This window comes from Mobula birostris, chromosome 9 (genome assembly GCF_030028105.1).
Source record: "Mobula birostris isolate sMobBir1 chromosome 9, sMobBir1.hap1, whole genome shotgun sequence".
In the NCBI taxonomy this organism is placed as follows: Eukaryota; Metazoa; Chordata; class Chondrichthyes; order Myliobatiformes; family Myliobatidae; genus Mobula; species Mobula birostris.
In genome coordinates this window covers 12953870-12979447 of record NC_092378.1, presented here as the reverse complement: position 1 = coordinate 12979447, position 25578 = coordinate 12953870, and the positions used below count along the sequence as shown (strand labels likewise).

Sequence of the window (25578 nt, the reverse complement as noted above, 5' to 3'; positions counted from 1 at the left end):
CAGAAGTCTTAGGCACATATATTTAGCTTGGATGCCCAAGGCTTTCGCACAGTACTCTATCATCAACATGGAGTGGAGAACGAGTTTGTAAATCTGGTGGGCGCAAAGGATATTGCGAGTGGTGAGGGTGGAGGGCCGTGAGAGGGGTGTAGGGCAGGCGGTAGAGAAGGAGTGCTGAGGTTGGCGGGGGGTGGCATGGGTGCAAACACACCCAGCCCTGAGAGACCAGGCAAGGTCATTCGATAACAAACCATTGGTCTATTGATATGGTTCTTCCCTCTCCCTTTCTCTTTTCCCAATCATGATTCCCCTCTCCCTGTCCCCTTTCCCACTCTCAGTCTGCAATAGAGACCCATATCAGGTTTATCATCACTCACGTATGTCGTGAAATCTGTTTTTTTTTTGCGGTAGCGGTACAATGCATTACATAAAATTACCACAGTACTGTGAAAATAGCACCCAGGCTATGTACACTATATGTGCATAAGACTTTTGCACAGTACAGGTCGATCTTCACTAATCTGACTACATATAATCCGGTTCCTTCGATAATCCGGCACTGATTATGCTTAATGTAATTCTGCATTTTCACTAATCTGGCACTCCTCAGGTCCCAATGGTGCCAGATTAGTGAAGGTCGACCTGTGGTATATGTCACCTACATTCTCATCCAGATCATTCAGATATAATAACAAACAGCAGAGGGCGCACCACTGATGCTTTCAGCACTCCACTGGTCAGCGGTCTCCAGTCTGGGAAACAACCCTCCTGCCACTCATAAATTTTCTATCCAGTTGGCAAGGGAGAGAATGTCGACTCAGACCATGGGAGGGGGAGGGCAAGCTCACCCTGAATGTCATATGTTCCACCCTCTTGGACCAGCCTAGCATCTGGTACTTTGTCAAAGGCCTTGCTAAACTCCATATAGACAGTGTCTGTCGCCCTCCCCTCATGAATCCACTTGCTCTGCTCTTCAACACTTTGTCAAATTCATGTATCTTGATTTCCCACACAGAAAACCTTGCTGATTCTCACTTTGGAAAGTACTTGCCTTTTCAAATCCAGACAAATCCTGTCAGACTCCCTCCAGTAATTTCCCCACCCCTTAACGTCAACCTCGCCAGCCTGTCGTTCCCCGGCTCATCCTGGAAAATCATTCAGTGCCACTGCTTCTTGTTGTTTTCCGACATGTTTACTACCTTCATTTCACTATTCATTTGTGTTTTGATTTTAGATAATTTCTAATCATCTTGAGAAATTCATTGCTTAATTCATGCCCCTCTGGTTTTTTTTTACCATTGGCTCAAAGATTGCAATGTGCAGTTAATTACTGACACTCAACACTGACTTCAGTGGGTAGCCCCAACCTGATGGCATGACTATCGATTTCTCCTTCCGGTAAAAAATTCCCACCCCCCCCCCCCACCTCGCTCTTCCTCTATTCCCTACTCTGAGCTTTGCCATCCTCTCGCTTGCCTATCACCTCCCTCTGCATCCTCTCCCCTTTCCCTTACTCCCATGGACCACTCTCCTCTCCGATCAGATTGCTTTTTCACCAGCACTGCACTTTTCCACCCACCTAGCTTCACCTTCTAGCTAGCCTCCTTCCCCTCCCCCCACCATTTTATTTTGGCATTTTCCCCCTTCCTTTTCAATCCTAACGAAGGGTCTGTGCCTGCAGTACTTGCGTAGATGCTGCTTGACCTGCTGAGTTCCTCCAGCATTTTGTGTGTGTTGCTTCAATGAAGCTGCCCACAAAGATCCTGTATAAAGATCTGTGGCGTGGATTTTACCTTTCAGAATGCTACTTACTGGCAGAAATCAACTCCAAGGGAGCCCTGACAACTAAGCAACAGTAACCAAAGCAAGAAGTGAAAACAATGATTTGCAACAGGGAATGAATTAAGACACAACACATGGGATTATGATAGACGCAGAAATATCCACCATTTTTAATAATGAAACAAAAATTGATCCTTGATATTTTATGAAGGCCAGAATCTTGAAACATTTGTCAATGGATGATAGTGCACACATAAAAGGGCAGTAAAATTGTTAAGCATTAAGTTAGACGTCTTACACCATTAAAAGATCAGTTGCACTGTACCTCATGCAGTAAAGCTTAATACTTTGAGGTATCACACACAAAATGCCGGAGGAACTCAGCAGGTCAGGTGGCATTGATGGAAATGAATAAACAAACGATGTTTTGGGCTGAGACCCTTTCTCAGGACTGAGTCTCAGTGCTGACAAAGCCTGAAACGCTGACTGTCCATTCATTTCCAGAGATGATGCCTGACCTGCTGAGTTCCTCCAGTATTTTCTGTTTGCTGCATTGGATTTCCAGCATCTGCAGACTCTCAGGTATGTGACGGTGAGAACAGTTGAAGAATGCTGTGTTCCTGAAACAGCATATAGTTTTCTGCAGACTGTGCTGGGGAAGTTCCCAGCAGGGTACCCTGTCAAAAAGCAGGGGATCACTGTCAGCAAAGTCAGGACTCCTGAGACTTAGTGTGCAGATCTGGAAGTCGATTTGCAGTGCTGTAATGGTGAGTGCTGCTAATGTCAGCATTATTTATTGTCACAGATTCCAGTCCAGTGATTTAGAAGAGGCAATTCACTGAAACTGGTATAATGTTTCCTTTAATAATTCAACATGTTAATCTGAGAACTAAAATTACTTTTTGAATTTCACTGCATATTAAATTTCTATTGATCTTATTTTGTAACATTGGATGGAGAAATAAATTTCATTTGCTGACTTTTATGTACCAGAAATGTGTATCTAATACTTTGAAATACACACTGGATTATTTTTTGTACTCAATTAAGAATCTTCCCTTTAACTACATTTTTTGAAAGCAAGAATTTCATGACACAGGCCACTCAGCTCATTTTGTCCACGAGCGATAAAAAGTGGTGACTCAGGTTAATCACAAACACAAGGAAGTCTGCAGATTCTGAAAATCCAAAGTAACGCACACAAACTGCTAGAGGAACTCAGCATGTCAGGCAGCCTCTATGGAAATGAATAGGCAGTCGATGTTTCGGGCCGAGACCCTCCGTCAGGACTGGAAAGGAAGGGGGAAGATGCCAGAATAAAAAGGTGGGGCGAGGGGAGGTGAAGGAGGACAGCTAGAAGGTGATATATGAAGTCATGGGTGGGAAAGGTAAAGGACTGGAGAGGAAGGAATTTGATAGGAGTGTGGGCCACAGGAGAAAGGGAAGGAGAAGGGGACCCAGGAGGAACTGATAGGTAGGTGAGAACAGGAAGGAAATAGAAGAAGAGGGGATGGGGAGAGAATTTGTTTTACTGGAAGGGGAAATCAATATTAATACCATCAGGTTGGAGGCTACCCAGATGGAATATAAGGTGTTGCTCCGCCACTCTGAGAGTGGCCTCATCTTGACCCATTTCCTAGTCATAGAAACATAGCCTTGTAACATATAAGGTTGAAGTACTTAACTAGGTATTTTTTTAATGAGATTATTGTTTTTGCACCAGCCATTCCCTGAGACCGGGGGTTCACAACCTTTTTTATGCCATGGACCATACCATTAAGGAAGATTTCCGTGGACCCCAGGTAGGGAACCCCTGCCTTAGGCAGTACATTCCAGATCTCACCGTGCTATCTTGTGGTTTTATTTTCTGCAAATGACCTTGAATCTGTATTCCCTGGTTGTTTACATCTCTGCTGAGAGTCCTGTCACCCCGAACAGATTTCTCATGATTCTATGTATCTCAATGAGAAGCATTAACATGAATGCTCTAAGTGACAATGGAAATTAAAGCCCATATTTTGTCCTTATTCCTGACCAGAAGGAAAAGATGGCTCCATATGGGACCAGTCCCAAAGACTTCACAATGTGGCTGCCTACAGGAGAATTACACGGGATCACTCTTTGTCAAACCTTGGCGTTTGCACACCACTGGATGACCTGCGGCAAGAACTGTGGGGAGATAAACAAAAAGGTATTTTTTCAGTGGAATGTGTTGAGGATTACAATTGAAATTGCACATAAAATTGGGAATTTATGTCACTTGGTCCATGTAGTCCTTTTGCTTCACAGAAACCTCTTCCTGTTCTACATCTCATCCCATCAACATTATCATTTGTTTCTTTGTCTCATGTATTCACCCAGCTTCATTCTAGACTTTGATATTCACTTTTGATTACTTCTTATTACAGTAAGTTCCATGTTCAAGCTACCTTTTAGATAAAGGAAGTTCTCCGACATTCAGTGCAGCAGGAAAACCAAACCAAACCAAAAAAAAAACTGCTGCTACTGGTGACCCTACGGATTTGTTAGGCTTGCACGATGCGCCCTCACTCCAATAGTGATTGCTCCAAAAGTCAAGGATATGTATTTGATCCTTTACTAGCAATGAGCAAACATACAATCTTGAAGTGATGAAATTTAAGAGTACCCAAGCATAAGCTAAGTGTAACTGAGCTGTCAGCAAAAGATATGACATCTGCCGGTCCCTGGCTGCTACAAACTGTGATGAACAAAGCATGAAGAAGAAAGGTATTCCCTTTGCTTTTTTATCATGGCCCCACTCATAACAAACATAACAAAAAGCATCATTTTCAACGATGATTTCATAGGACAAAATTACAACAAAAAAAATAGGTATTCTTTAAAACAGACCGAAAGCGTGTAGGCTGAAGCTACAGCTTATTACGCCTACCCATATATAACCATATAACCGTACAACAATTACAGCACGGAAACAGGCCATCTTGGCCCTTCTTGTCCATGCCGAACTCTTACCCTATCCTAGTCCCACCGACCTGCACTCTGCCCATAACCCTCCATTCCTTTCATGTCCATATATCTATCCAATTTAACTTTAAACGACAACATAGAACCTGCCTCAATCACTTCTGCTGGAAGCTCATTCCACGCTGCTACCACTCTCTGAGTAAAGAAGTTCCCCCTCATGTTACCCCTAAACTTTTGTCCTCTAACTCTCAACCCATGTCCTCTTGTTTGAATCTTCCCCACTCTCAACGGAAAAAGTCTAACCGCGTCAACCCTATCAATCCCCCTCATAATTTTAAACACCTTTATCAAGTCCCCCCTCAACCTTCTGCGCTCCAAAGAATAAAGACCTAACTTGTTCAACTTTCTCTGTAAATTAGGAGATGAAACCCAGGTAACATTTTAGTAAACATCCTCTGTACCCCTCTTACTTATGCAACAATATTTAATTTAATAATAACCACCTCATTCTTGTCCGTTGTTTTGATTTCCACCACACGTGATAACATCATTTATGTTCTCATAATTTTAAACACAACCACTAAATTAACCATCTATCACTACCCACCCACCAGCTTTCTAGTTATTTAATTAACACTAAATAACTAGCATCGGTTAAAATAAGTCTTTGCTATGGACTTGTTGTTTAGATTTGTTTCCTGTATGAATCCTGAAAATCCATAGTTCTCACTCTCTTCTATATGTTCAATGTGACCATTATTCTCTTTTGTTTCTAACCAAATTAACCTCTGGCCTAAACTGTCATTTTTCAGATTTGAAACCACTCTTATCTTTCTCAGAGTGTCTGATTTATTCAGTGTGTTGTTTATTTTATAAAATCTGCTTTTTTGGTGTCTTTCAACAGCAGCATATTTATTGTTCTAGTCATCATCCTCCCATTTCACATAACAAATAGGTTTGTGCAGAGGTAAAATGTCTTCTGTGAATCTAGAATGTTAAATTATATATTTTTCTGGATTTATAGAATGATTTCATCTATCTATCTTTGGAGAATAAGAAGCGTGGAATATTAAATGGTATCATAGTGAAGAACCAGTACTGTACATAGCATAGTTCAGGAGATTCAAACCAAATATATATAAAATGAAATATGCATAATACAAATATAACACTTAAAATAGTAATAACTTCATTAGTAAAACACCCTACTTTTATGAGTGCCCTTTCACTTCACTCCTCTATCTCAAGACCATTGCAGCACATTAATATTTTAGACACATCTGGCGAGGATATCTGGATGTAACGGTCAGGAGTTATAGTTGGAATGTTGATCCTATGCAAGGGTAAATTAATTTGCGTCCAGAACTGATACAGAGTGGGTGATTGGGCCAGCTTGGTGCCAGCTTTTACGTATATGAGCTATCTTTTTGTCATGATTTGTTTAATGTGCTGCATGTGGACTAAGGGCACCAGGTATAAGCACCTCATGGGAAGGACTTTTCGGAAAAGAATCACGGAGAAAAGGAGGAGATGAAGTGGTAAAGCAATGCCTTTCAGCCCTATTTAAATGTACTAATAGTAGGCTGAAGAATTTTTTTGTGGGTCCACAAATACAATGGTTCAATGATACAATTTAATATTAGAGAATGTATACAGAATACAACCTGAAATTCTTACTCTTTGCAGACATCCACAAAACAGAAAAAACTCCAAAGGATGAATGACAGAAACATTAGAACCCCAAAGAACCCCTCCCCCTCCCATACACACGCAGCAAAAACATCGACCCCTCACCTTCCCCCACTTGCAGTAGCAAAAGCACCGAACTCTCTTCCCCCAACCATGCAAGCAATAAGAAAGCTAGAGTCCATCAAAAACTACGGTCCATCCCAACACATTGGTATCTCAGACAGGCTCTTTTTCACTAGCGAGGGAGAGAGAGGTCACTTGTGCAACAACTAGAGCGGGAGACCAGCAGCTCACTGTTTTGATGTTACAATCTTCCTCGAGTCCACCGACTTGAGAACTGACAGGTTCTCATTCACGGAGAGGAAGAGGGAGAGAGAAAGAAAATGAATTGCCTATTTCCTTAAGAGACAGTGATTAGTCTGCTCAAGGCATATAACAGCTACACAAAAAGTGTGTGGGAAAAATCCCATGTACACCTGGATATCACACTTAGAGTTTCTCAACTAACATAAGAAACTGATTTTCATATTTAGGAAACCAACCCAAGTGTTGTTTCAAGAAATGCTTTGGATGACTAACTTTCACCTAAAGCTTTATGTTGTCTGTCCAGACAGGCACAACAAGTCACAGTGCATACTTTGGCACCCTATTTTCTATCTTTCTGGAAGATGAAATTGCTCTATTTTTCTATGAGGTTATGTTTGACATTGGTTGTATTTCTTTTTGTAATATTACAGCTTGTTTTTCTAAGAAAGCATTAGTGTTGAATGTCAGCCCTACATGTGTAAACATCAGACACTTCCTCAGCATATTTGTAAAGGAAAAGAGATCTCAACTTTTTTTAATTTTCTTCTTAGAAATGTTTCTGAAAACCAGCACATTTATGAATACAAAGAAGTCCCATGAGGTTGAGGTGATGTCTGAAATCATTGCATGTTTTGCCAAATATTGCAATATCAAACAGGTGAGAGAGAAACTTCCATAATTTAATTGAAAAATCCAAGTACTGTAGTAGCACAATTCCAAGTCTGTTTAAAACACTAATATTTTGTAGTGCAGTTACAAACTTAAATCCTTTTAATTCAGGATATGTTTTTCATGCCAAGAAAATGCTAGCCCTAATTCCTGGATTTATTCACTTTCATGGAGGATCTTTCCATATGTGGAACATGAGATGGTGTGAAAATAGTGCTGGTGGAATGCCAATACTTTCATCTTACGTAGAAATTAATCTGTCATGCATTTTGACAAAGGCAGATTCAGTTTCTTCAATGTTGTACCGCCTCCTTTCTATCTTGTAGGGACTTTTTTCAAAGAATCGCAAAAGGATTGTTCCAAAATCGGGACATTGGGACCATATTCTATTCAAGTAACAATCCAACATCGTCATATTCCACTTATACAGAGTGATTCTGTCATTGCCTCCATTTAATGTGTTCATTTGCAAGGTGAGCTCACCAGAGGAGACTCTATAGTGACAACTACCCAGAATTCTCAATTCTGACCAGAGCTATCAGGGGGCATTACATACCATGATAGCATTAAGTGAAATGAGGTATGGAATCCTCCTGCGGATAGCCACCTGAAACTCATGCACGCCTCATGAATCCATATTGAGCACCATTTAGAAGAAGCACCAAGGAGAGTAACAGAACAGAACAAACTCTGTGCTGCGCACCTCAGTGCCCGTCATCAAGAGTGGCTTAGTAGCTTCAACACTGGCAACTCATGAAGGCGGTAGATACCAGCCAACGTCTGCAGTGTTGTGAGAGAAACAATATGAGAGAGCAACTTACTTGACTACATCCTCACCATTCTACCTTTTGGACATGCATCAGTCCAGGACAGTGTTATATTGGTAGGAGTTAACTAAGTCTTGTAGAGATGATCTCAACCTTATTTTTAAATTAATCATTTAAAGTCCTGACAAGTTAGATCTCCATCTGGTATGGGAGCAACTGAGCATCAGACTGGAAATCCCTACAAAGGACTGTGAGAAAAGCTGAGAGGATCATCGGGGTCTTCCTGCCATCCATCGGGGACATTTATCAGGACCACTGTGTACGCAGGGCCCTTAGTATTATTAAGGATCCCATGCATCCATCTAGCATCCTCTTTAACTTTCGACCATCAAGCAGGAAACTCTGATGCATCAAAACAAGAATGGTTAGGATGGGAAACAGTTTCTTCCCTCAGGCCATTATGTTTCTGATCTTCCTGCCGCATCGCATTCGAAGTGTCGCAGTGTCACCGGTTAAGCTATTTTGTACTTTACAATATTTAATTTGTGCACTTTACTTTGTTTATCTATGTATAATTCATCTGTAGATTTTATTCTTACTTTCCTAAACTATTGTGTGTTACATGTGTGTTAGGTGCACCACTGTGCTTTACACCCTGGTCCGGAGAAACGTTGTTTCATTTGACGGTATATATGTATATAGTTAAATGACAATAAACTTGACTCCATTTGATTAAAGAATCTAGGCAGCACAGCAAAAACTAAATTGTAGCTGAGCACAATCATCAGACAGTTACATCAATGGGCGATGTAAATGTAAGTGAAATCATAGTCATAGTCATAGTCATACTTTATTGATCCCGGGGGAAACTGGTTTTCATTACAGTTGCACCATAAATAATTAAATAGTAATAAAACCGTAAATAGTTAAATAGTAATATGTAAATTATGCCAGGAAATAAGTCCAGGACCAGCTTATTGGCTCAGGGTGTCTGACCCTCCAAGGGAGGAGTTGTAAAGTTTGATGGCCACAGACAGGAATGACTTCCTATGACGCTCTGTGTTGCATCTCAGTGGAATGAGTCTCTGGCTGAATGTACTCCTGTGCCCACCCAGTACATTATGTAGTGGATGGGAGACGTTGTTCAAGATGGCATGGAACTTGGACAGCATCCTCTTTTCAGACACCACCGTCAGAGAGTCCAGTTCCATCCCCACAACATCACTGGCCTTACGAAAATGTTTTATTCCTAATGGCCTTTGAGAAGATAAGAGTGAGCCATCCCTTTGAACTACGGCTGTCCTTCTGTTGGTAGAACCCCCACCATTGGTAAATACTTGTTTTAGATAAATACCAGCCAATCATACTGGATAATGAAACATGAAGTGCAAAATTTAGTGAAAGTGAAGAAATTGGGTAGTATAATGTATATTGTAAACTAGAATTCTCTCATTGGGAGTGCTGTCCGTGTGTCAATGAATTTTATTATATAACTAATGTTTGGGATAAGCTAAATTTTAATTTAAAAAATTATCCAAGGATATCTAGTGGAAATGCCAGTGATGTTTTAAGTGTTTCATTTCAGTCTTTAGTTACGGCACACCTCTAATCAGGCAATATTGAATATCATTCTATCAGTGGGTGGGAAAATTAAAAGAAGTTTCTTTCCATACTGCACCATTAAGCACCATATTATGCTTTGAAAATAAATCATTACCAGAATAACCTGTAAGTCTAAGTTAGCTTTGAGATATATAGTAAAGTTTAATGTTTACAGAATTAAATATGATGCACAACTGTAACTTAAAAAATCAGCCTCAATTAAGTTGGTTTATCATGGCTCCTTTGCTTCCATGTTGGATATTTTTCAGAGCTCTCGGTTTCCAGATGTGACTTCATCAATGATATGACCATTTGCCCATATGCAGGGTGTAACATCTACTTAAGTAGATGATGTCTCTAATTTCATTTGACAGAAAGTCTTACAAGTTTGGCTGCAGCACCACTCATAATATTATTTTGTGTCCCCAAAGGAACTATAAGTGTACTGAGAAGCATTTGGGGATTAAAGTTTGACGTAGTTGTCTAAAGTATATGTCAAGCTTTCTATAAAAATACCGTTAACATATTTGATGTGTTTTTTTAAATCTCTATCCGATTTTTGAAATGATTCAGCACGTGGGTAGACAAAAATGAGTCAGTTTCTACACAGTTTTCTTATCTATAGTTTTAAAGTGACTGTTGATAAATGATGTGTTTTCTAATCTCTATCATATGTTAATCTATTTATTTTGTGTGGATAATGCCTGTTAAAGTAGCAGGGAGGAGCATTTGGTAAGAGCACAACAAACATACATATAATAGTTCGTTGGCTCATTATGTGCTACGTCTTATGATGTGGGTGATCATGGTCTTTCCATGACCCAGATTGTTCTTGGAAAAATTTTCTACAGAAGTGGTTTGCTAATGCCATCTTCTGGGCAGTGTCTCTACAAGAACCAGCCATTATTAATACTCTTCAGAAATGTGTCTAACCAGGACATATAATTTGCAGCAGCTGCTCATACGACCATCCACACCTGCTCCCATGGCTTTACATGCCCTGATCGGGTGGGGTGGGAGGTATTGGTGCTAAGCAGGTGCTGCTAGAGGGTGACCTGCAAGCTAGCAGAGGGAAGGAGCTCCTTACACTTCCTTTGGTAGAGATGTACCTCTATCCCGCCACACTCATATAATGTCAGTGACGATTTTTAATCTTTTACCAAAGATAATGTACATCGCCTACCTATGTCACCCACTTGTGCCACTTTTGTGTAGCTATTTGACGATTCTGCTCAGTTACTATTTAATTTAACTAATCTTTGAGTTGTCCCTGGTATGTCAGTCTCTCCAGTCATTGTTTGTTTACCTTGTATTCATTTCATCTGCATCTCCTGCTCTTTGCTCTTTTCACGAAGCCCACTTTCTTTCATGCCTCAGTCAATGTTATTCATCAAGCTTCAGTCGGTGCTGCTTGGCCTGCTGCGTTCACCAGCATTTTTTGTGTGTGTTGTTAGATGATATTCCTGTTTGCAGGAGCTTGGTGTGCTCTGATTGGTGGTGTTTTATTTGCTGTTCAGTGCTGTGGTATGTCCTGTAGGTATGAAGGATGCTATATTTAAGGAAGAAGGGAGGAGTAAAATGGGTGAACATCTGACTTCACAGTGGGTGTGGTGTATTCGATTTTTGGAAGGTGGTTGATAATTCCTGTACAGGAGGTTGATCCATGAATCTGGAGAACATGGAGTGGGGGAAATATACTGATATGGATATCACCTCCGGTTGGTGCCCTTCCCTCTTCCCTTTCTCCAGTAGTCCTCTCCTCTCCTTTCATCTCCAGCCCTTTGTCTTTTCCACCTATCAGTACCCGGTTTCTTACTTCATCCCTGCTCCTCCACCCACCTGAACTTCTAGCTTGCCTCCTTCCCCTCCCCCTACCTTCTTATTCAGGCATCTTCCCACTTATTTTCCAGACCTGATGAAGGGTCTCAGCCTGAAACATCGACATTTATTTATTTCCACAGATGCTGCCTCACCAGCTGAGCTCCTCCAGCATTTTGTGTGTTGCACTGGGTATTCAGGATATGGTGTCTATTTCCCTTCAATAGTCCAGTTTTCTCCTAAGTGCCAAAGCTGTGCTGAATGGCAGATTAATTGGTTGCTGTGAATTATTGCTAGTATAGGTAGTTGTCAGGAGAAATGGGGAAGGAGGGGAGTTGGTTGGAATACGAGGACAGAAATGGGATTAATAATTATAGATAGGTGCTTGGCAGTTGGTGTGGACATGGTGGCTCTAGGGTTTGTTTTTCTGTAGGATTCTGTATATGAGATGCTACGGGGAAAGACCTTTGGCTATGCTTTCTCAATTAAGCTGACTTCTAGCTTTCTGGCCATATGTGGACAGCAGTGCCCAATCCAGGCTATTTTTCTCAAGTTTTTTGTTTGCTGCAATATAAAATATACCACTCTACTCACGAGGCAGTGATTCAATGTTTTTTTCCACTTCACTGAGAAGTCGGTATCTTGAGCACTGTGATTGCCAGGGTTACTGGCTTTTCCATGACTGCAGGAAGTCAAGAAGTTGAAGAGCAGTCCAAAGGGGTCAAGGTCTCGATCAACATTTATATCTTTCGTGTGTGTTATCGCTCACCACTGAAAATATCTCACAGTATGCACTTGCTCAGGATAAAAGAGTCAGAGTGCTACCTGGCATTTCTCATAAGGGCCAAATTACTTACATGAATCTTCTCAGAGAGTCATAGAGAGCACAGAAACAATCCTTCAGCTCACTGAGTCTGCATTGACCACCAATCACCCACTGACACTAACCCTACATGCTTTCTCTCTACTTTGCCTACATTCTCATCCTTCCCTCAGATTCTACCATTCACCTACACACTAAAGGCAGCTTACTCTGCCAATCCCACATCTTTGGAATGTGGGGGTAGACTGGACCATGCACTCACCGTGAGAATGTGCAAACTCCCCACGGACAGTGCCCTAGGTCAGGTTTGAACCTGAGTCTCTGGCACTGTGTAGCTGCAGATCAACTCACTGTGCTACCCATTAACAAAAACAGTTTCCTCTCCCCAACTTTGATTATCAATGACCTGCGGTATTTCCCGAAAGCATCTATGACTCCTTCATTCTGTTGTTGATATTGCCAGACGTTCTCAGTGACCAACGCTGGCCCAGGAGATGGATCCTCTAACTGCTGTATATATTAAAATTCCCTTGGAGCAACTGCAGTGTGCGTAGGTAGTCTCTGATAACTAAAAAATACATATTGCTAGTAACATATTGTCAAAGAGCTACGCACTCTAGCTTGTAACAAAGACCAGATTTTTAATGCAGAAACATCTGAAATGTGTCATGTAGCGGCCTTCTGTGCCGCGATGACAGCTGTTACTGGGTCTGTTTGATGGGATTGTCACTGAACCCTTGTGAGGATTTGTATTTGGACTTCTGAGTGGAGGTCATGATCTCTTGGCTCTGCATAACCTGTAATCAATTCTGATTTAAGCTGGTATTACAGTATAAGGTTCAGATTCCTTAAGAGGATCAACTAACTCAACACAGAGTTTCAGCATAATTCCCTTTTGTTCCAGTCGCTCAAGTGCAGTCCTACTTTTGTGTAGTTATCAACATATTATATATACAAGTAGACAAAATCTAAATTTCCACACCTCAGATTCCTTCTCCTGTTTCTTTGCTCTTTTGCTTTCACAAACATCCGAAGCAATTTTTTCCCTTTTTCCCAGGGTTGAAATGCCTAATACCAGAAGGCATGTATTTAAGGTGGGGGGGGGGGAATTTTTAAAAGAGATGTGAGGGGCAAGTTTGTTACACAGAGAGTGGGTGCTTGGAATGCGCTGCCTTAGGTGGTAGAGGCAGATAAATTAGGAACTTTTAAGAGATGTTTAGGTGACATATGAGGGAAGTGGAAGAGTATGGATATTGTGTCGGCAGAGGGGATTAGTTTAGTTGGTCATCTGATTACTAATTTTAAGTACAAGAAATTCTGCAGAGGCTGGAAGTCTAAAGCAACACTCTCAAAATGCTGGAGGAACTCAGCAGGTCAGGCAGCATCTATGGAAATGAATAAACTGTCAACGTTTCGGGCTGAGACCCTTCTTCAGTACTGAAGTGGAAGGGGGAAGACACCAGAATAAAAAGATGGGAGGAGGGGAAGGAGGATTCCTAACTTAATTGGTCTGGCATAACACTGTGGGGCAAAGGGCCTATTTCTGTGTTCTACTGTTCTACGTTCTTTGTTTTTCTAGTGCAGAGGTTCCCAACCTGAGGTCCTCAGACCCCTCGGTTAATGGTAAGGCTCCATGGAATAAAAAAATGTTGGGAACCCCTGATCTAGTGAGTCCTCTCTGTCAATGCAATAAAACTGCGTGACTGCAATATCCTATTTTTGTAGTAAATGCTGTCTTAGGTGTGGGTGATGGGCTAACTCGCTCCATATGTGGATGGTGTTTATCAGCTCTTGTATTATTTTCCCATCATTGTTGGAGCTTATCTAGATGTGTATGTAAATCTGCATGTGTTTATTTTAATTGTATGGGAGGTTGGGTCCCAGAGCCAGGAAGGCGGGTGGTGTTATCATGTTACTTACCTGCCTAAGTCATTGATAAATTAATTGATAGATTAGTTTACTATTGTCACATATACAGTGAAAAACTTGTTTTGCATGCCATTCATACAGATCAATTCATTATAATGGTGCACTGAGGTAACACAAGGTAAAACAAAACAGAGAGCCGAATCCCAAGTGTTACAGAGAAAATTGGTTATGCGGGTTGCATTAGTGAGGAGTGAGAAGTGTAGACAGTGGAGTGCAGGAAGTGTGGGCACGTGGCCAAGTGGTTAAGGCATTGGACTAGCGACCTGAAGGTCGTGAGTTCGAGCCCCAGCCGAGGGAACGTGTTGTGTCCTTGAGCAAGGCACTTAATCACACGTTGCTCTGTGACGACTCTGGTGCCAAGCTGTATGAGTCCTAATGCCCTTCCCTGGGACAACATTGGTGTCATGGAGAGGGGAGACTTGCAACACGGGCAACTGCTGGTCTTCCATACAACATTGCCCAGGCCTGCGCCCTGGAGAGTGAAGACTCGCGAGACTAGCGGAGTGCAGGAAATATTCTATTGCCATCGCAAGGAAATATCTCCTTGGTTATTATAATACAAAAGGATCCTTGGTAGGGTTGGTGCTGAAGGGTTTTGCACTTTCTAAAGAGTTGGAAAAAGCATTTTGATCAAGCAAGGCCCTTTCAAAATGGTGGTTGAACAGTCTTTGTGAGGGCGGTGTTCACTGACGCACTAACTGGAAACCTCCTTAACAAGCTTTCTGTGAGGGGATGAAGTTGGACTTCTCCATGCTCCTTGTCTTCCGAAATCAGCCAGGCAGAGCTGACAGCATCTAGCCATCTCGTTCGTTTCTGCACCAGCTTTATGGTGAAATCATCTCAATTGCACTACTCATCCCCTGAGGTAGTATGGAGGCAGCAACTCACTCTCCTACCAACTTTTCCTGCTTCTCTCTTTCTTTATTAAGTTATCGAGATACAGTGCAGTGTGCGACTTTCTGGCCCTTCAAGCTGTGCTGCCAGCAACCCCTGATTTAACCCTAGCCTAACCACAGGGCGGTTTACAATGACCAATTAACCTACTAACTGGTACGTCTTTCCACTGTGTGAGGAAACCAGAGCACCTGGAGGAAACACACACAGTCACGGGGAGAACGTACAAACTCCTTACAGGTAGTGGCGGGAATTGAACTCGGGTCACCTGAACTGTAAAGCATTATGCTGACCACCATGCTGACCCCACTTTCCCATCTCTAGAGAGCCTGGGCACCATATTCTCTAGACTGCATACCAGTGTGCAGCTTTGAAATGACTATCATACCTCTCATCCCTCACAGTGAATATCTCAGGAATGATGTCATAGTCATAGTCATACTTTATTGATCCCGGGGGAAATTGGTTTTCGTTACAGTTGCACCATAAATAATAAATAGTAATAAAACCATAAATAGTTAAATAGTAATAAGTAAATTATGCCAGGAAATAAGTCCAGGACCAGCCTATTGGCTCAGGGTGTCTGACCCTCCAAGGGAGGAGTTGTAAAGTTTGGAATGACTTCCTATGACGCTCTGTGTTGCATCTCGGTGGAATGAGTCTCTGGCTGAATGTACTCCTGTGCCCAACCGGTACATTATGTAGTGGATGGGAGACATTGTCCAAGATGGCATGCAACTTGGACAGCATTCTCTTTTCAGACACCACCGTCAGAGAGTCCAGTTCCATCCCCACAACATCACTGGCCTTACGAATGAGCTTGTTGATTCTGTTGGTGTCTGCTAGCCTCAGCCTGCTGCCCCAGCACACAACAGCAAACATGATAACACTGGCCACCACAGACTCGTAGAACATCCTCAGCATCATCCGGCAGATGTTAAAGGACCTCAGTCTCCTCAGGAAATAGAGACGGCTCTGACCCTTTTTGTAGACAGCCTCATGCTGTAGCATATCAGGCACACTAACACAGTTTGGTCCCTATTATAATAATCAATGCCATCTCCAGTTTTTCTTCTATTCCACCATCACCCCATGCACCTTCTGAGGTATGCCTTGATGTTCTGGCATGGAGCTCCTCACATGCTACCCAAAGACAAAACTGGAGACAGTTGCACTGTCCTGGTCATCCCTGAGACATCTTCATGGTGATGTACCAGCATGCATTTAATGAGTGGTTTTACTGTCAGTCAATTTGTGGGGATGCAGCAATCATAATGAACATTAATAATGACTACACCTGCCAGATTTAGTTTTGTGCTTGTGCTCTGTCCTGCAATGCCTCTGAGATGGACTATCACTTCTGGCAGGTGAGGTGCTGAATACAATACGGCCCATTCCCAAGCAGGTGGCTTCTCTTCTATTTTACGCTGTTTTAACCTAAATTCAAAAAAAAACATGAGAAGAGGTTTTTATATGATGGGATATATATGTTCTCTCTTGAAGCATTGAGGGGATAGAATGACAATGCGGGTGAGGTTGAGGAGGTCAATGAAGGAGCAGTGATAGATGTCTGTGTGCTGTGAGTGGGTGCATATGTATGTGAGCTTGTGTGTGTGTCTGTGTTTGTGTTCTCCACTGAGGTTGGGTGTGACTACAACTAGAGATCATGGGTTAAAGGTGAAATGTGTAAACTTTTAAGGATAACGTGAGGGGAAACTTCTTCACTCAGAGGGTCGTGAGAATGTGGAATGAGCTGTCAGCACAAATGGTGCATACAAGCTCAATTTCAATGTTTAAGAGAAGTTTGGATAGGTACGTGAATGGTAGACGTCTGGAGAGCTATGGTCCCGGTGCAGGTCAATGGGAATAGGCAGTTTAAATGGTTCAGCACAGATTAATGGGCCGAAAGACCTCTATGTTGTACTTTTCTATGACTCTATATCAAAAAAGCGGTATTCTTAGTGGTGTATAGTTCCTCTCTTTATCTTGATTTTTTTTTACAACATTGCTAATTGCTTATGGACCTCATTCCTGGAAGATAACATTTAAGCCATCTGCTACCTGTCTCAATAATCATCAATTTCTTCTTTACAGATTAATTTTGGCTGTAGGAGATGGCGAAACTAGTAAATGGGAAATAGCTACCATTTAAAGAGATAGTACATGATTTACAGCAAATATATATAACTTTAGCATACAAGGAAATGAAAGATGAAGTGGTCAAATGTGAAATTAACAGTAGCATTAAATCTAAGGAAAAGGCTTATAAAGTTGTTGAAATAAAAAAGTGAGCCTGAACATTGGGGATGTTTTAGATTTCACCCAAAATGGCTAAAATATTGATGAGGAAAGGGAAAACAGAATATTGTAACCCAGGGTAATAAGAACCTGTATGAGTAGCCAAAAAGAGAAACATAAAGCTAGTGAGGGAAAATGTTAATCCGTCACAGAATGAAAAGGGATAATTTATATCGAGGAGTTAAGAAGTGGCCAAGCCAAATTCTATGAATGGCACTTCAAGTTTAACAACTTCTAATGAAAGTAGCTAGACTAAGGGGCAACTTTTTCATCCAAAGGTGGCCCATATGTGAAATGAGCTGCCAGAGAAAGTGGTCAAGGAAGTGACATTAACAACATTTAAAGGGCACTTGGACAGGAAAAGTTTACAGAGTTATGGGGAAATTGGGACTAGCTTAGGTGGGAATCTTGAGTCGACATGGACCATTTGGGCTGAAGGTCTGTCTCCGTGTTGTGACCTGAATGAGAATGATGGAATCTGTAATGAAGGGCATGATAAGAAAGCATGGCAGTGCCTCTCCTTCCTTAGGAGCTTGCAGAGATTTGGCGTGACATCTAAAACTGTGACAAACTTCTATAGATGTGTAATGGAGAGTATATTCACTGGTTGCATCACAGCCTGATATGGAAGCACCAATGCCCTTGAACGGAAACTCCTACAAAAAGTAGTGGATTTAGCCCAGTCCATCGGGGGTAAAGCCCTCCAAACCATTGAACACATCCACATGAAACACTGTCATAGGAAAGCAGCATCCATCATCAGAGACCCCCACCACCCAGGCCATGCTTCCTCCTCACTGCTGCCTTCAGGTACAAGGTATAAAAGCCTCAGAACTTGCACCATTAGGTTCAAGAACAGTTACTACCCCTTAACTGTCAAGCTCTTGAATAAAAGGGGATAACTACACTCAACTTCATTTGCCCCATCATTGAAATGTTCCCACAACCGATGATCTCACTAAGGACTCTATCTCATTATCTCATATTCTCATTATTTATTGCTATTTATTTATATTTGCATTTGCACAGTTTGTTGTCTCCTGCACTTTGACTGATCCTGTTATAGTGACTGTTCTGTAGATTTGTCGAGTATGCCTATAAGAAAATGAACCTCGGGATTGTATATGGTGACTTATATGTACTTTGATAATAAAATTTACTTCGAACTTTGATAACAGAAAACCTGGAAAAGAATAATAGGATTAAACAGAGGCAAAGTGGGTTTACGAGAGGGCAACACACACAAAGTGCTGGAGGAACTCAGCAGGCCAGGCAGCATCTGTAGAAAAAAGTACAGTCAATGTTTCAGACCGAGACCATTCAGCAGTCCTGTTTTGCGTGTGTTGCTTGCATTCCCAGCATCTGCAGATTTTCCCTTGTTTATGAAAGGTCAGTCATATTTAATCACTCCATTGGATTTCTTTGAGGATGTGACGAGTGAATATATCTGAAAGTGACAGTGGATATGGTATATTTAGATTATCAGAAGATGTTCACTAATATCACACACAAGTGAATGGTCAAAAAGGTTAGAGCATGTGAAATTGGGGTTAATGGTCATGCGCATATTGAGAATTGCTCAACAGGCAGAAAGTGAGGAGCGGGAATAAATGCTTCATTCTCAGATTGGCTGACTGTGACTAGTGCGATTGGTGCTGAGGCCGCAGATGTCAGTCATTTGGAAGTTTGTTGATGATACAAATTCATGATTGACTAAAGAGGAGGATGTAAAGAGACCTCCAGGGAAAATAGACTAGATCAGCAACATAGCAGATGGAATATTTGTGGAAGTCTTACTTTAGAACAGAAAAGCAGATTCTTTTTAATAATAGTTCTTGTACATATCACCTCAAGGTGATTTGTAGCTGGAGCAGGCAGTTGGGAAGGTAAATGTCACAATGGACTTTATGGCAAGAGGATTTGCATACAAGAGTACAGATGTACCACTGATATTAGATGGTGCTTGGTTTGACCACAGTTGGAGCATTGTATTCAGATAGGATCTCTTTACCTAAATAAAGATAATCTTGACGTAGGGACTACAATGATGATTTTTCAGATTGTCCCTGTGATGGAGGATTGGTTAAGGAGAGATTGAATAGGATAGGCCTGTATTCGTCAAAGCCAAAAACAAACACATGGAGGAACTTCAAAGTTCAAAGTACATTTATTATACAATCTTGAGACTTATCTCTTTACTGGCAGGCACAGAACAAAGAAACCCAAAAGAACCCATAAAAAAAGAAGACTGTCAAACACCCAATGTGCAGAGAGTGAGAGAGAAAAAAACAAATCATACAAACAATAAAAGGAAGAACAAAAGTGAGTCCATAGGCACAGCTGGAGCAGGCCACAGCCTCAGCCTCAGTTCAGTTAGTGGGTAAAGCAGCATCTGTGGAGGTAGGACTCATGTAGTGTCCTGACACAGCCATTTCTTTGCCTCTACAGATGCTGCTTGATCTCTGTAGGTGCCAACAGTGGTTTTTGTTTTGCTCCAGATTCCAGCATCCGTGGTCTCTTGTGTCTCAATTTTCTCTAATATTTATAAGAATGAGAGGTGATCTCATTGAAAGCATACAAAACCCTGAGGTGGCTTGACATGATAGAAGGGGGGAGGTGTTTGCTTTAGCTGAGGTGTACATTCTTAAAGTAAAGGTTAGGCCACTTAGGGCAAACGGAGAAAAACTTTGTCCCTCAGAGGATGATGAATGTTTGGAATTCTCCACCCTGGAGTACTGTGGAGGTTCAGTCATTGATTGTATTCAGAGGTGAGTAAGTTCTTGTGTGTTAGAGGAATCAAGGGATATGGGGATAGGGCAAGGAAATGGTTTTAAGGTGGAAGATCATTGTGATCTTGCTCAGCGGAGGAGTAGACTCAAAGAGCCAAATGACCTACCCCTGCTTACGTTCTTGTAATTATTTCCTCCAACATATACAGTAAACCACAATTGAAGGTACTGTTAATAGAAAAGATAAATCATTTGGCCTGTGTGTAGGGAGTGTGTGATATGAAAAGGATATTGTGTCAAGCATTATTCTTTTAAGGACCTTGTTAATGGTAAGAACTTTGCTTAAAGCCATTTCTTCTTAGCATTGCGCTAACTAGATCTGACCACTAACATAGGTTTGTTCCAAACTGAGTGCAGGAATCACCACAGCAGCAATAGTCTCACCACTAGGTTTAAGAATGGTGCTGAGGAGACGAGGGGAGTGATTGATAGAGGGAAAAGTATAATGAAAACAAAATGAATTAAGGGCAGGGAAAGGAATTATCTGGAACACGCTGCCAGAGAAGCCATAGAGTCGTAGAAAAATACAGCGTATAAGTAGGTCCTTCTAGTCAGTGCTGAACCATTTAATCTGCCTAAACCCATTGACCTGTACTGGGACCATAGCCCTCCATATCCTTATCTAGCATGTTCCTATGCAAAATTCTCTTAAATTTTGAAATTGAGCTTACAGTAGGGTCATAGGAAAGAATAGACTCATAGAAAAGTGGTGGAATCAGATACAGTTGCTATGTTTTACAGTTATTTAGATTGGTATAGGCAAGAAGGCATAGGAACAAACAGTCCTAATGTAGTCCAGTAGATTAGAGTGGATAGGCAAAGGGTTGACATGGACTGGTGGGCTGATGGGCCTGTTTCTGTGTTGTATGTCTCTATAACTTTAATGGAGAAAGAGAAGACATAGTAAAAGAAGTTGAAGAAGTCTGCCAATGTGCAGGTGATTTGTGATTGAACATTAATTTTCTTTTTGAGCACTTGCCTATTATGAATTCGACTGCTGGCCCACTGTCAGGGAAGGATTCCAAACCCCTTGCCAGCGCTGAGAGGCAATGTTTAAATATATTTCACTTCCTTGTCTGTACTATTTCTATTCCCTTCATGCTGCTGTCTGTTTGTGCCTTCATTGAGCCCAGTAAGTTTATATCCGGCTTCGCACAGGGTTCCATGTTATCCAGGGAGAGAGGCATTCCAAGTATGAGGTTGGGACACAATGTAGTACTTCACAATTCTCCGATGATAAAATAATCTGGAAGTCATTTAAGAATGGGGCCTTGGACATTTTGAGGATAATTCCTATTCATTCATTTTATTTTGAGAAAACTGTCTGCATGGCGTGTTGTTCTGCACATTCATTATCCAAAATACTGTACTTCTAAGGTGTTCTGACAGGTGCCTTGATTGAATTATGGTTAGACTGCCCTGACAGGAAAACTCTACTTCCTACTATTTAGTATTTAGCATTAATTTGGGACATTAAATTGGTACATGGAGCTTAGAAAAATAGAGCGCTATGCGGTAGAAAAATTCTAGGCAGTTTCTTGAGTAGGTTACATGGTCTACACAACATTGTGGGCTGAAGGGCCTGTAATGTGCTGTAAATTTCTATGTTTCTATGACAACAAATTGAAATTTATTTATATTTGTAGTCCAAACTTTGGTCTGATCATCCCTTAAGTATGACAGTAATGCTGAATCACTTCTTAATCAAAACTCTGAATCAGCTGAAGGAACTTCCCATTTGTCCAGGAATTAAGAGTCCACAAATTTTTGCTTTGTATGGAAACTGCCAAGTTTGGCAATCTTGATCATATATTTGACCACGTCTTTGTTGAAATTATTAACACTATGCACCCTTTTGATGTGTGTGGAGAAGCCAGGGCATCATTTAATTATGTACATTTTTCAACAGTATGCCATCTCAAAACTTCTGTTTTAAAAACACCTGCAGTTTTAAGAGTGTCAAATATTTTTCTTCTCGGTCTAATTATTTCAGATTCATGAAGATAAAATGCAGAATATACCATGCATGCAGTTTTCTCACAGTAATGGTTGGAAAATTTTCCCTAAAACATCCAAAGCCCCATTTTTAAATGACTTCAATATTGAGTGCTACAAACCTATATCTGAGCAGTCGTTTCCTGTATTACGAACATGAAATTTAGGCATGATAGGCATTTGACCTCTCATACCCACCTTGCCAGTCAGTTAGACCTTTTTTCCTCAGCACTCCCTTCCTCCACTAACACCATATCCCTTGAGTCTCTTAAGATCTATCAATCTCTGTCTAGAACACATTCAGCGACTGTGCTCCCACAGCACACTAGGGTCGAGAATTCCAAAGATTCGCTACCCTTCAAGTGGAGAAATTTCTTTTCATTTCTGTCCCAAATAATAATCCTTTATTTTCAGACTGTGGCTCCTCATTCCACATACTCCAACTAGGGGAAAGATCAACCCCATCAAGCCCCATATGAGTTCTGCATGTTTCAATATTCACTTCTAATTTTTCTAAACTCAGGAGACCACTGGTCCAATCCTTTCCACTCCACCTCATAGGAAAAGCCTGTCATCCGGTCAACCACTATTCACAAGTATACCCTTCATTAAGTAGGAAGAACAAGCCTTTACACAATATTCCAGATATGATCTCACCATTGCCTTTTATAATTAGAGCGAGACACCCTTACTTTTGTACTCAAATCTCTTGCAATAAACCTGCTGATGGCTGTTTTTAATTGCTTTAATTGTGTGTTAACTTTCAGTGAATCGCATTTAAGGAACTCTGACCCCTCAGAAAAACATCACAATTTGCATGATTTAAAAACATTTTGCCTTCCTACTTATTCTGGAATGAACACATTTTTTTAACCTCACTGGCAGTCCACGACCTAGCTTTTTCCTGCAATTTGCTCTCAGCTCCAGGATCACTGGATCGCTGCTTTGTCCTTCATTGCCGCCGCCGGAGCATGGCTTCCTTGCTGTTGCTGCAGATCTCCATTCTACACGGCTGATGCCCCACTCGTTCCTACTGCCAAGACCTGTGGGCCCCACTGCCAAGGCTGGGCCTTTGCTCTCGCCACTCCCATTGTCAGTACTGGGACTAGCTTCCCCTTGCTTGTCCCAGATGGTAAACCAGTCTCTTCTTTGCCAGTGTGGGGCACCAGTCCTTTCACTGCTGACATCTTGCTGCCCTAGTTCTGTTTCCTCCTTCTCCAGGGAGCCAGCCCCTTGGTATGAACATAGAATTCTCCAACCTCCAGTAATTCCCTCCCCCTCCCTTCCTCTATCCCTATGTCACTCTGCCCCCTCCCCCAGCTGCCTATCACCTCCCTCATGGTTCCGCCTCCTTCTACTACCCATTGTGTTTTCCTCTATTCCTTCTTCACCTTTCCTGCCTATCACCTCCCTGCCTCCCTTCCCCCACCCCTTTATCTTTCCCCTTACTGGTTTTTCACCTGGAACCTACCAGCCTTCTCCCTTGCACCCTCCCCCCACCTTCTTTATAGGGCCTCTGCCCCTTCCCCCTTCAGTCCTGACGAAGGGTTCCGGCCCGAAACGTTGACCAATCTTTTCCACGGATGCTGGCTGACCTGCTGAGTTCCTCCAGCGTGTTGTGAGAGCCACAATAGGGAAGTGCTGATTGAATCCTGGCGGCCAGCGGAATAAAGCTGTGGGCTACAAACTGATTTGACGTACTTTTTGTGTTTGATCAAAATTTTCTTTCTTTCTTTTATGTAGAATTTTATGTAGGTGTAGATCTGATGAGGTGATATTAGTATCTTTAACACATTGAAATGCATTAATTTAGATTTGAGGTGTGGTTTTAATCACCATGGATCAATGTAGTTCAGGCTAGCCAACAGCCAAATATTGGATGATTAAAAAGGCAGAAATTCTAATCTCTGGCAATTATATAAAGCATGCATATGCAGGTAGTTCATGGTATGGTATCAGACCCCTAATGTTTAGGTCTATAGTTGAATTTCACTCTATTTTCAATAGTCTATCTGGAGTCATTTGTGGTATCCTCATTAATTTTCTAATTGTGCTGTAACGCAGTAGTATTTTAGGAATGATAATTTTTTAGTTAACAGTGATTCAGTGGAGTTTTAAGTTTTTTATTGGGTATTTTATTGATACTTATGCTTCAATCAAGTCTAAATGTTGCTCTAGTATTTATTCTTGAACATGCAATTTGTGATGCTTATTTCCTCATAAGCTATAGAAGCCTGACAGACATGAGACTTTTAATTGCAAAGGTGAAAAAATCTTTTCTACAATTTTCACAAACCCTACAACCAGCTTAAGTGTTCCTGTAGTTCAATCTGTTCCCTTTCCCATTTACTTTGCTCCATCATTGTGATTTTGACTGCCATTGTCCCTAATCTCTCCACTTCTTCACATTTAAGATGCCTACAACTTCCCACTGGTGTGGTGGAGATATGTCTCTACCAAAGAAGGTGTAAGGTGTTCCTTCCCTCCACTAGCCTGCAGGTCACTCTTTGACAAGCTGTAGCACCTGCTTAGTCCCCCGACCAGGATCACGTAAAGATATGGGAGCAGGTATGGGTGGTTGTATGTGCAGCTGGTGCATATCACAAGTCCTGGTTATGTGACCACTGACGCCAGGCAGACAATCTCTGAAGAGTATCGATAATGGCTGGGGTCACCCGTCTTATAAAGACACTGCTCAGAAGAAGGCAATGACAAACCACTTCTGTGGAAAAAATTTGCCAAGAACAATCATGGTCTTGGAAAGACCATAATTCCCTCTGTCATTCAACATGGCACATAATGAACAAATGAACAACCTCCCTTTTTAATTAATCTTTCAGTACCTGTATCTCCTAATGACTCAAATTCACCGTTTTTCATACAGCCCTGTTTGAAGCATCTTGGGTTATTGTACAGCATATAACATTCAGTTCAGTTCAGTTTTCATTTCTTGTCATTTAGAAATGCATGCATTAAAAAATGATACAATGTTCCTCCAGAATGATATCACAAGAAAACACAGGACAAACCAAGTCTAAAGCTGACAAAACCACATAATTATAACATATAATTAGAACAATGCAAAGCAATACCATAATTTGATAAAAGAGCAGACCATGGGCATGGTAAAAAAAAAGGTCTCAAAGTCCCGATAGACTCATCATCTCACGCAGGCAGCAGAAGGGAGGAACTCTCCTCGCCATGAACCTCCAAGCGCCGCCAACTCGCTGATGCAGCACCATTGGAAGCACCCAACCGCAGTGAACTCTGA

General features: G+C 41.5%; 1 protein-coding gene across 3 annotated transcripts in view; it reads left to right on the top strand.

The window, feature by feature from the left end:
- The window catches only part of mettl25 (methyltransferase like 25), a 93226-nt gene that overhangs the window by 4727 nt on the left and 62921 nt on the right, over nucleotides 1-25578 (top strand). For all 3 annotated transcript variants that reach the window (XR_011887117.1, XM_072267491.1, XM_072267490.1), the window contains exons 2-3: nucleotides 3821-3973; nucleotides 7275-7381. Coding sequence is in view for 2 of the 3 variants with exons in the window: in XM_072267491.1 (XP_072123592.1) it covers nucleotides 3821-3973; nucleotides 7275-7381 (260 nt within the window). In the remaining variant the exon portion in view is untranslated. The remainder of the gene's footprint in view (nucleotides 1-3820; nucleotides 3974-7274; nucleotides 7382-25578) is intronic.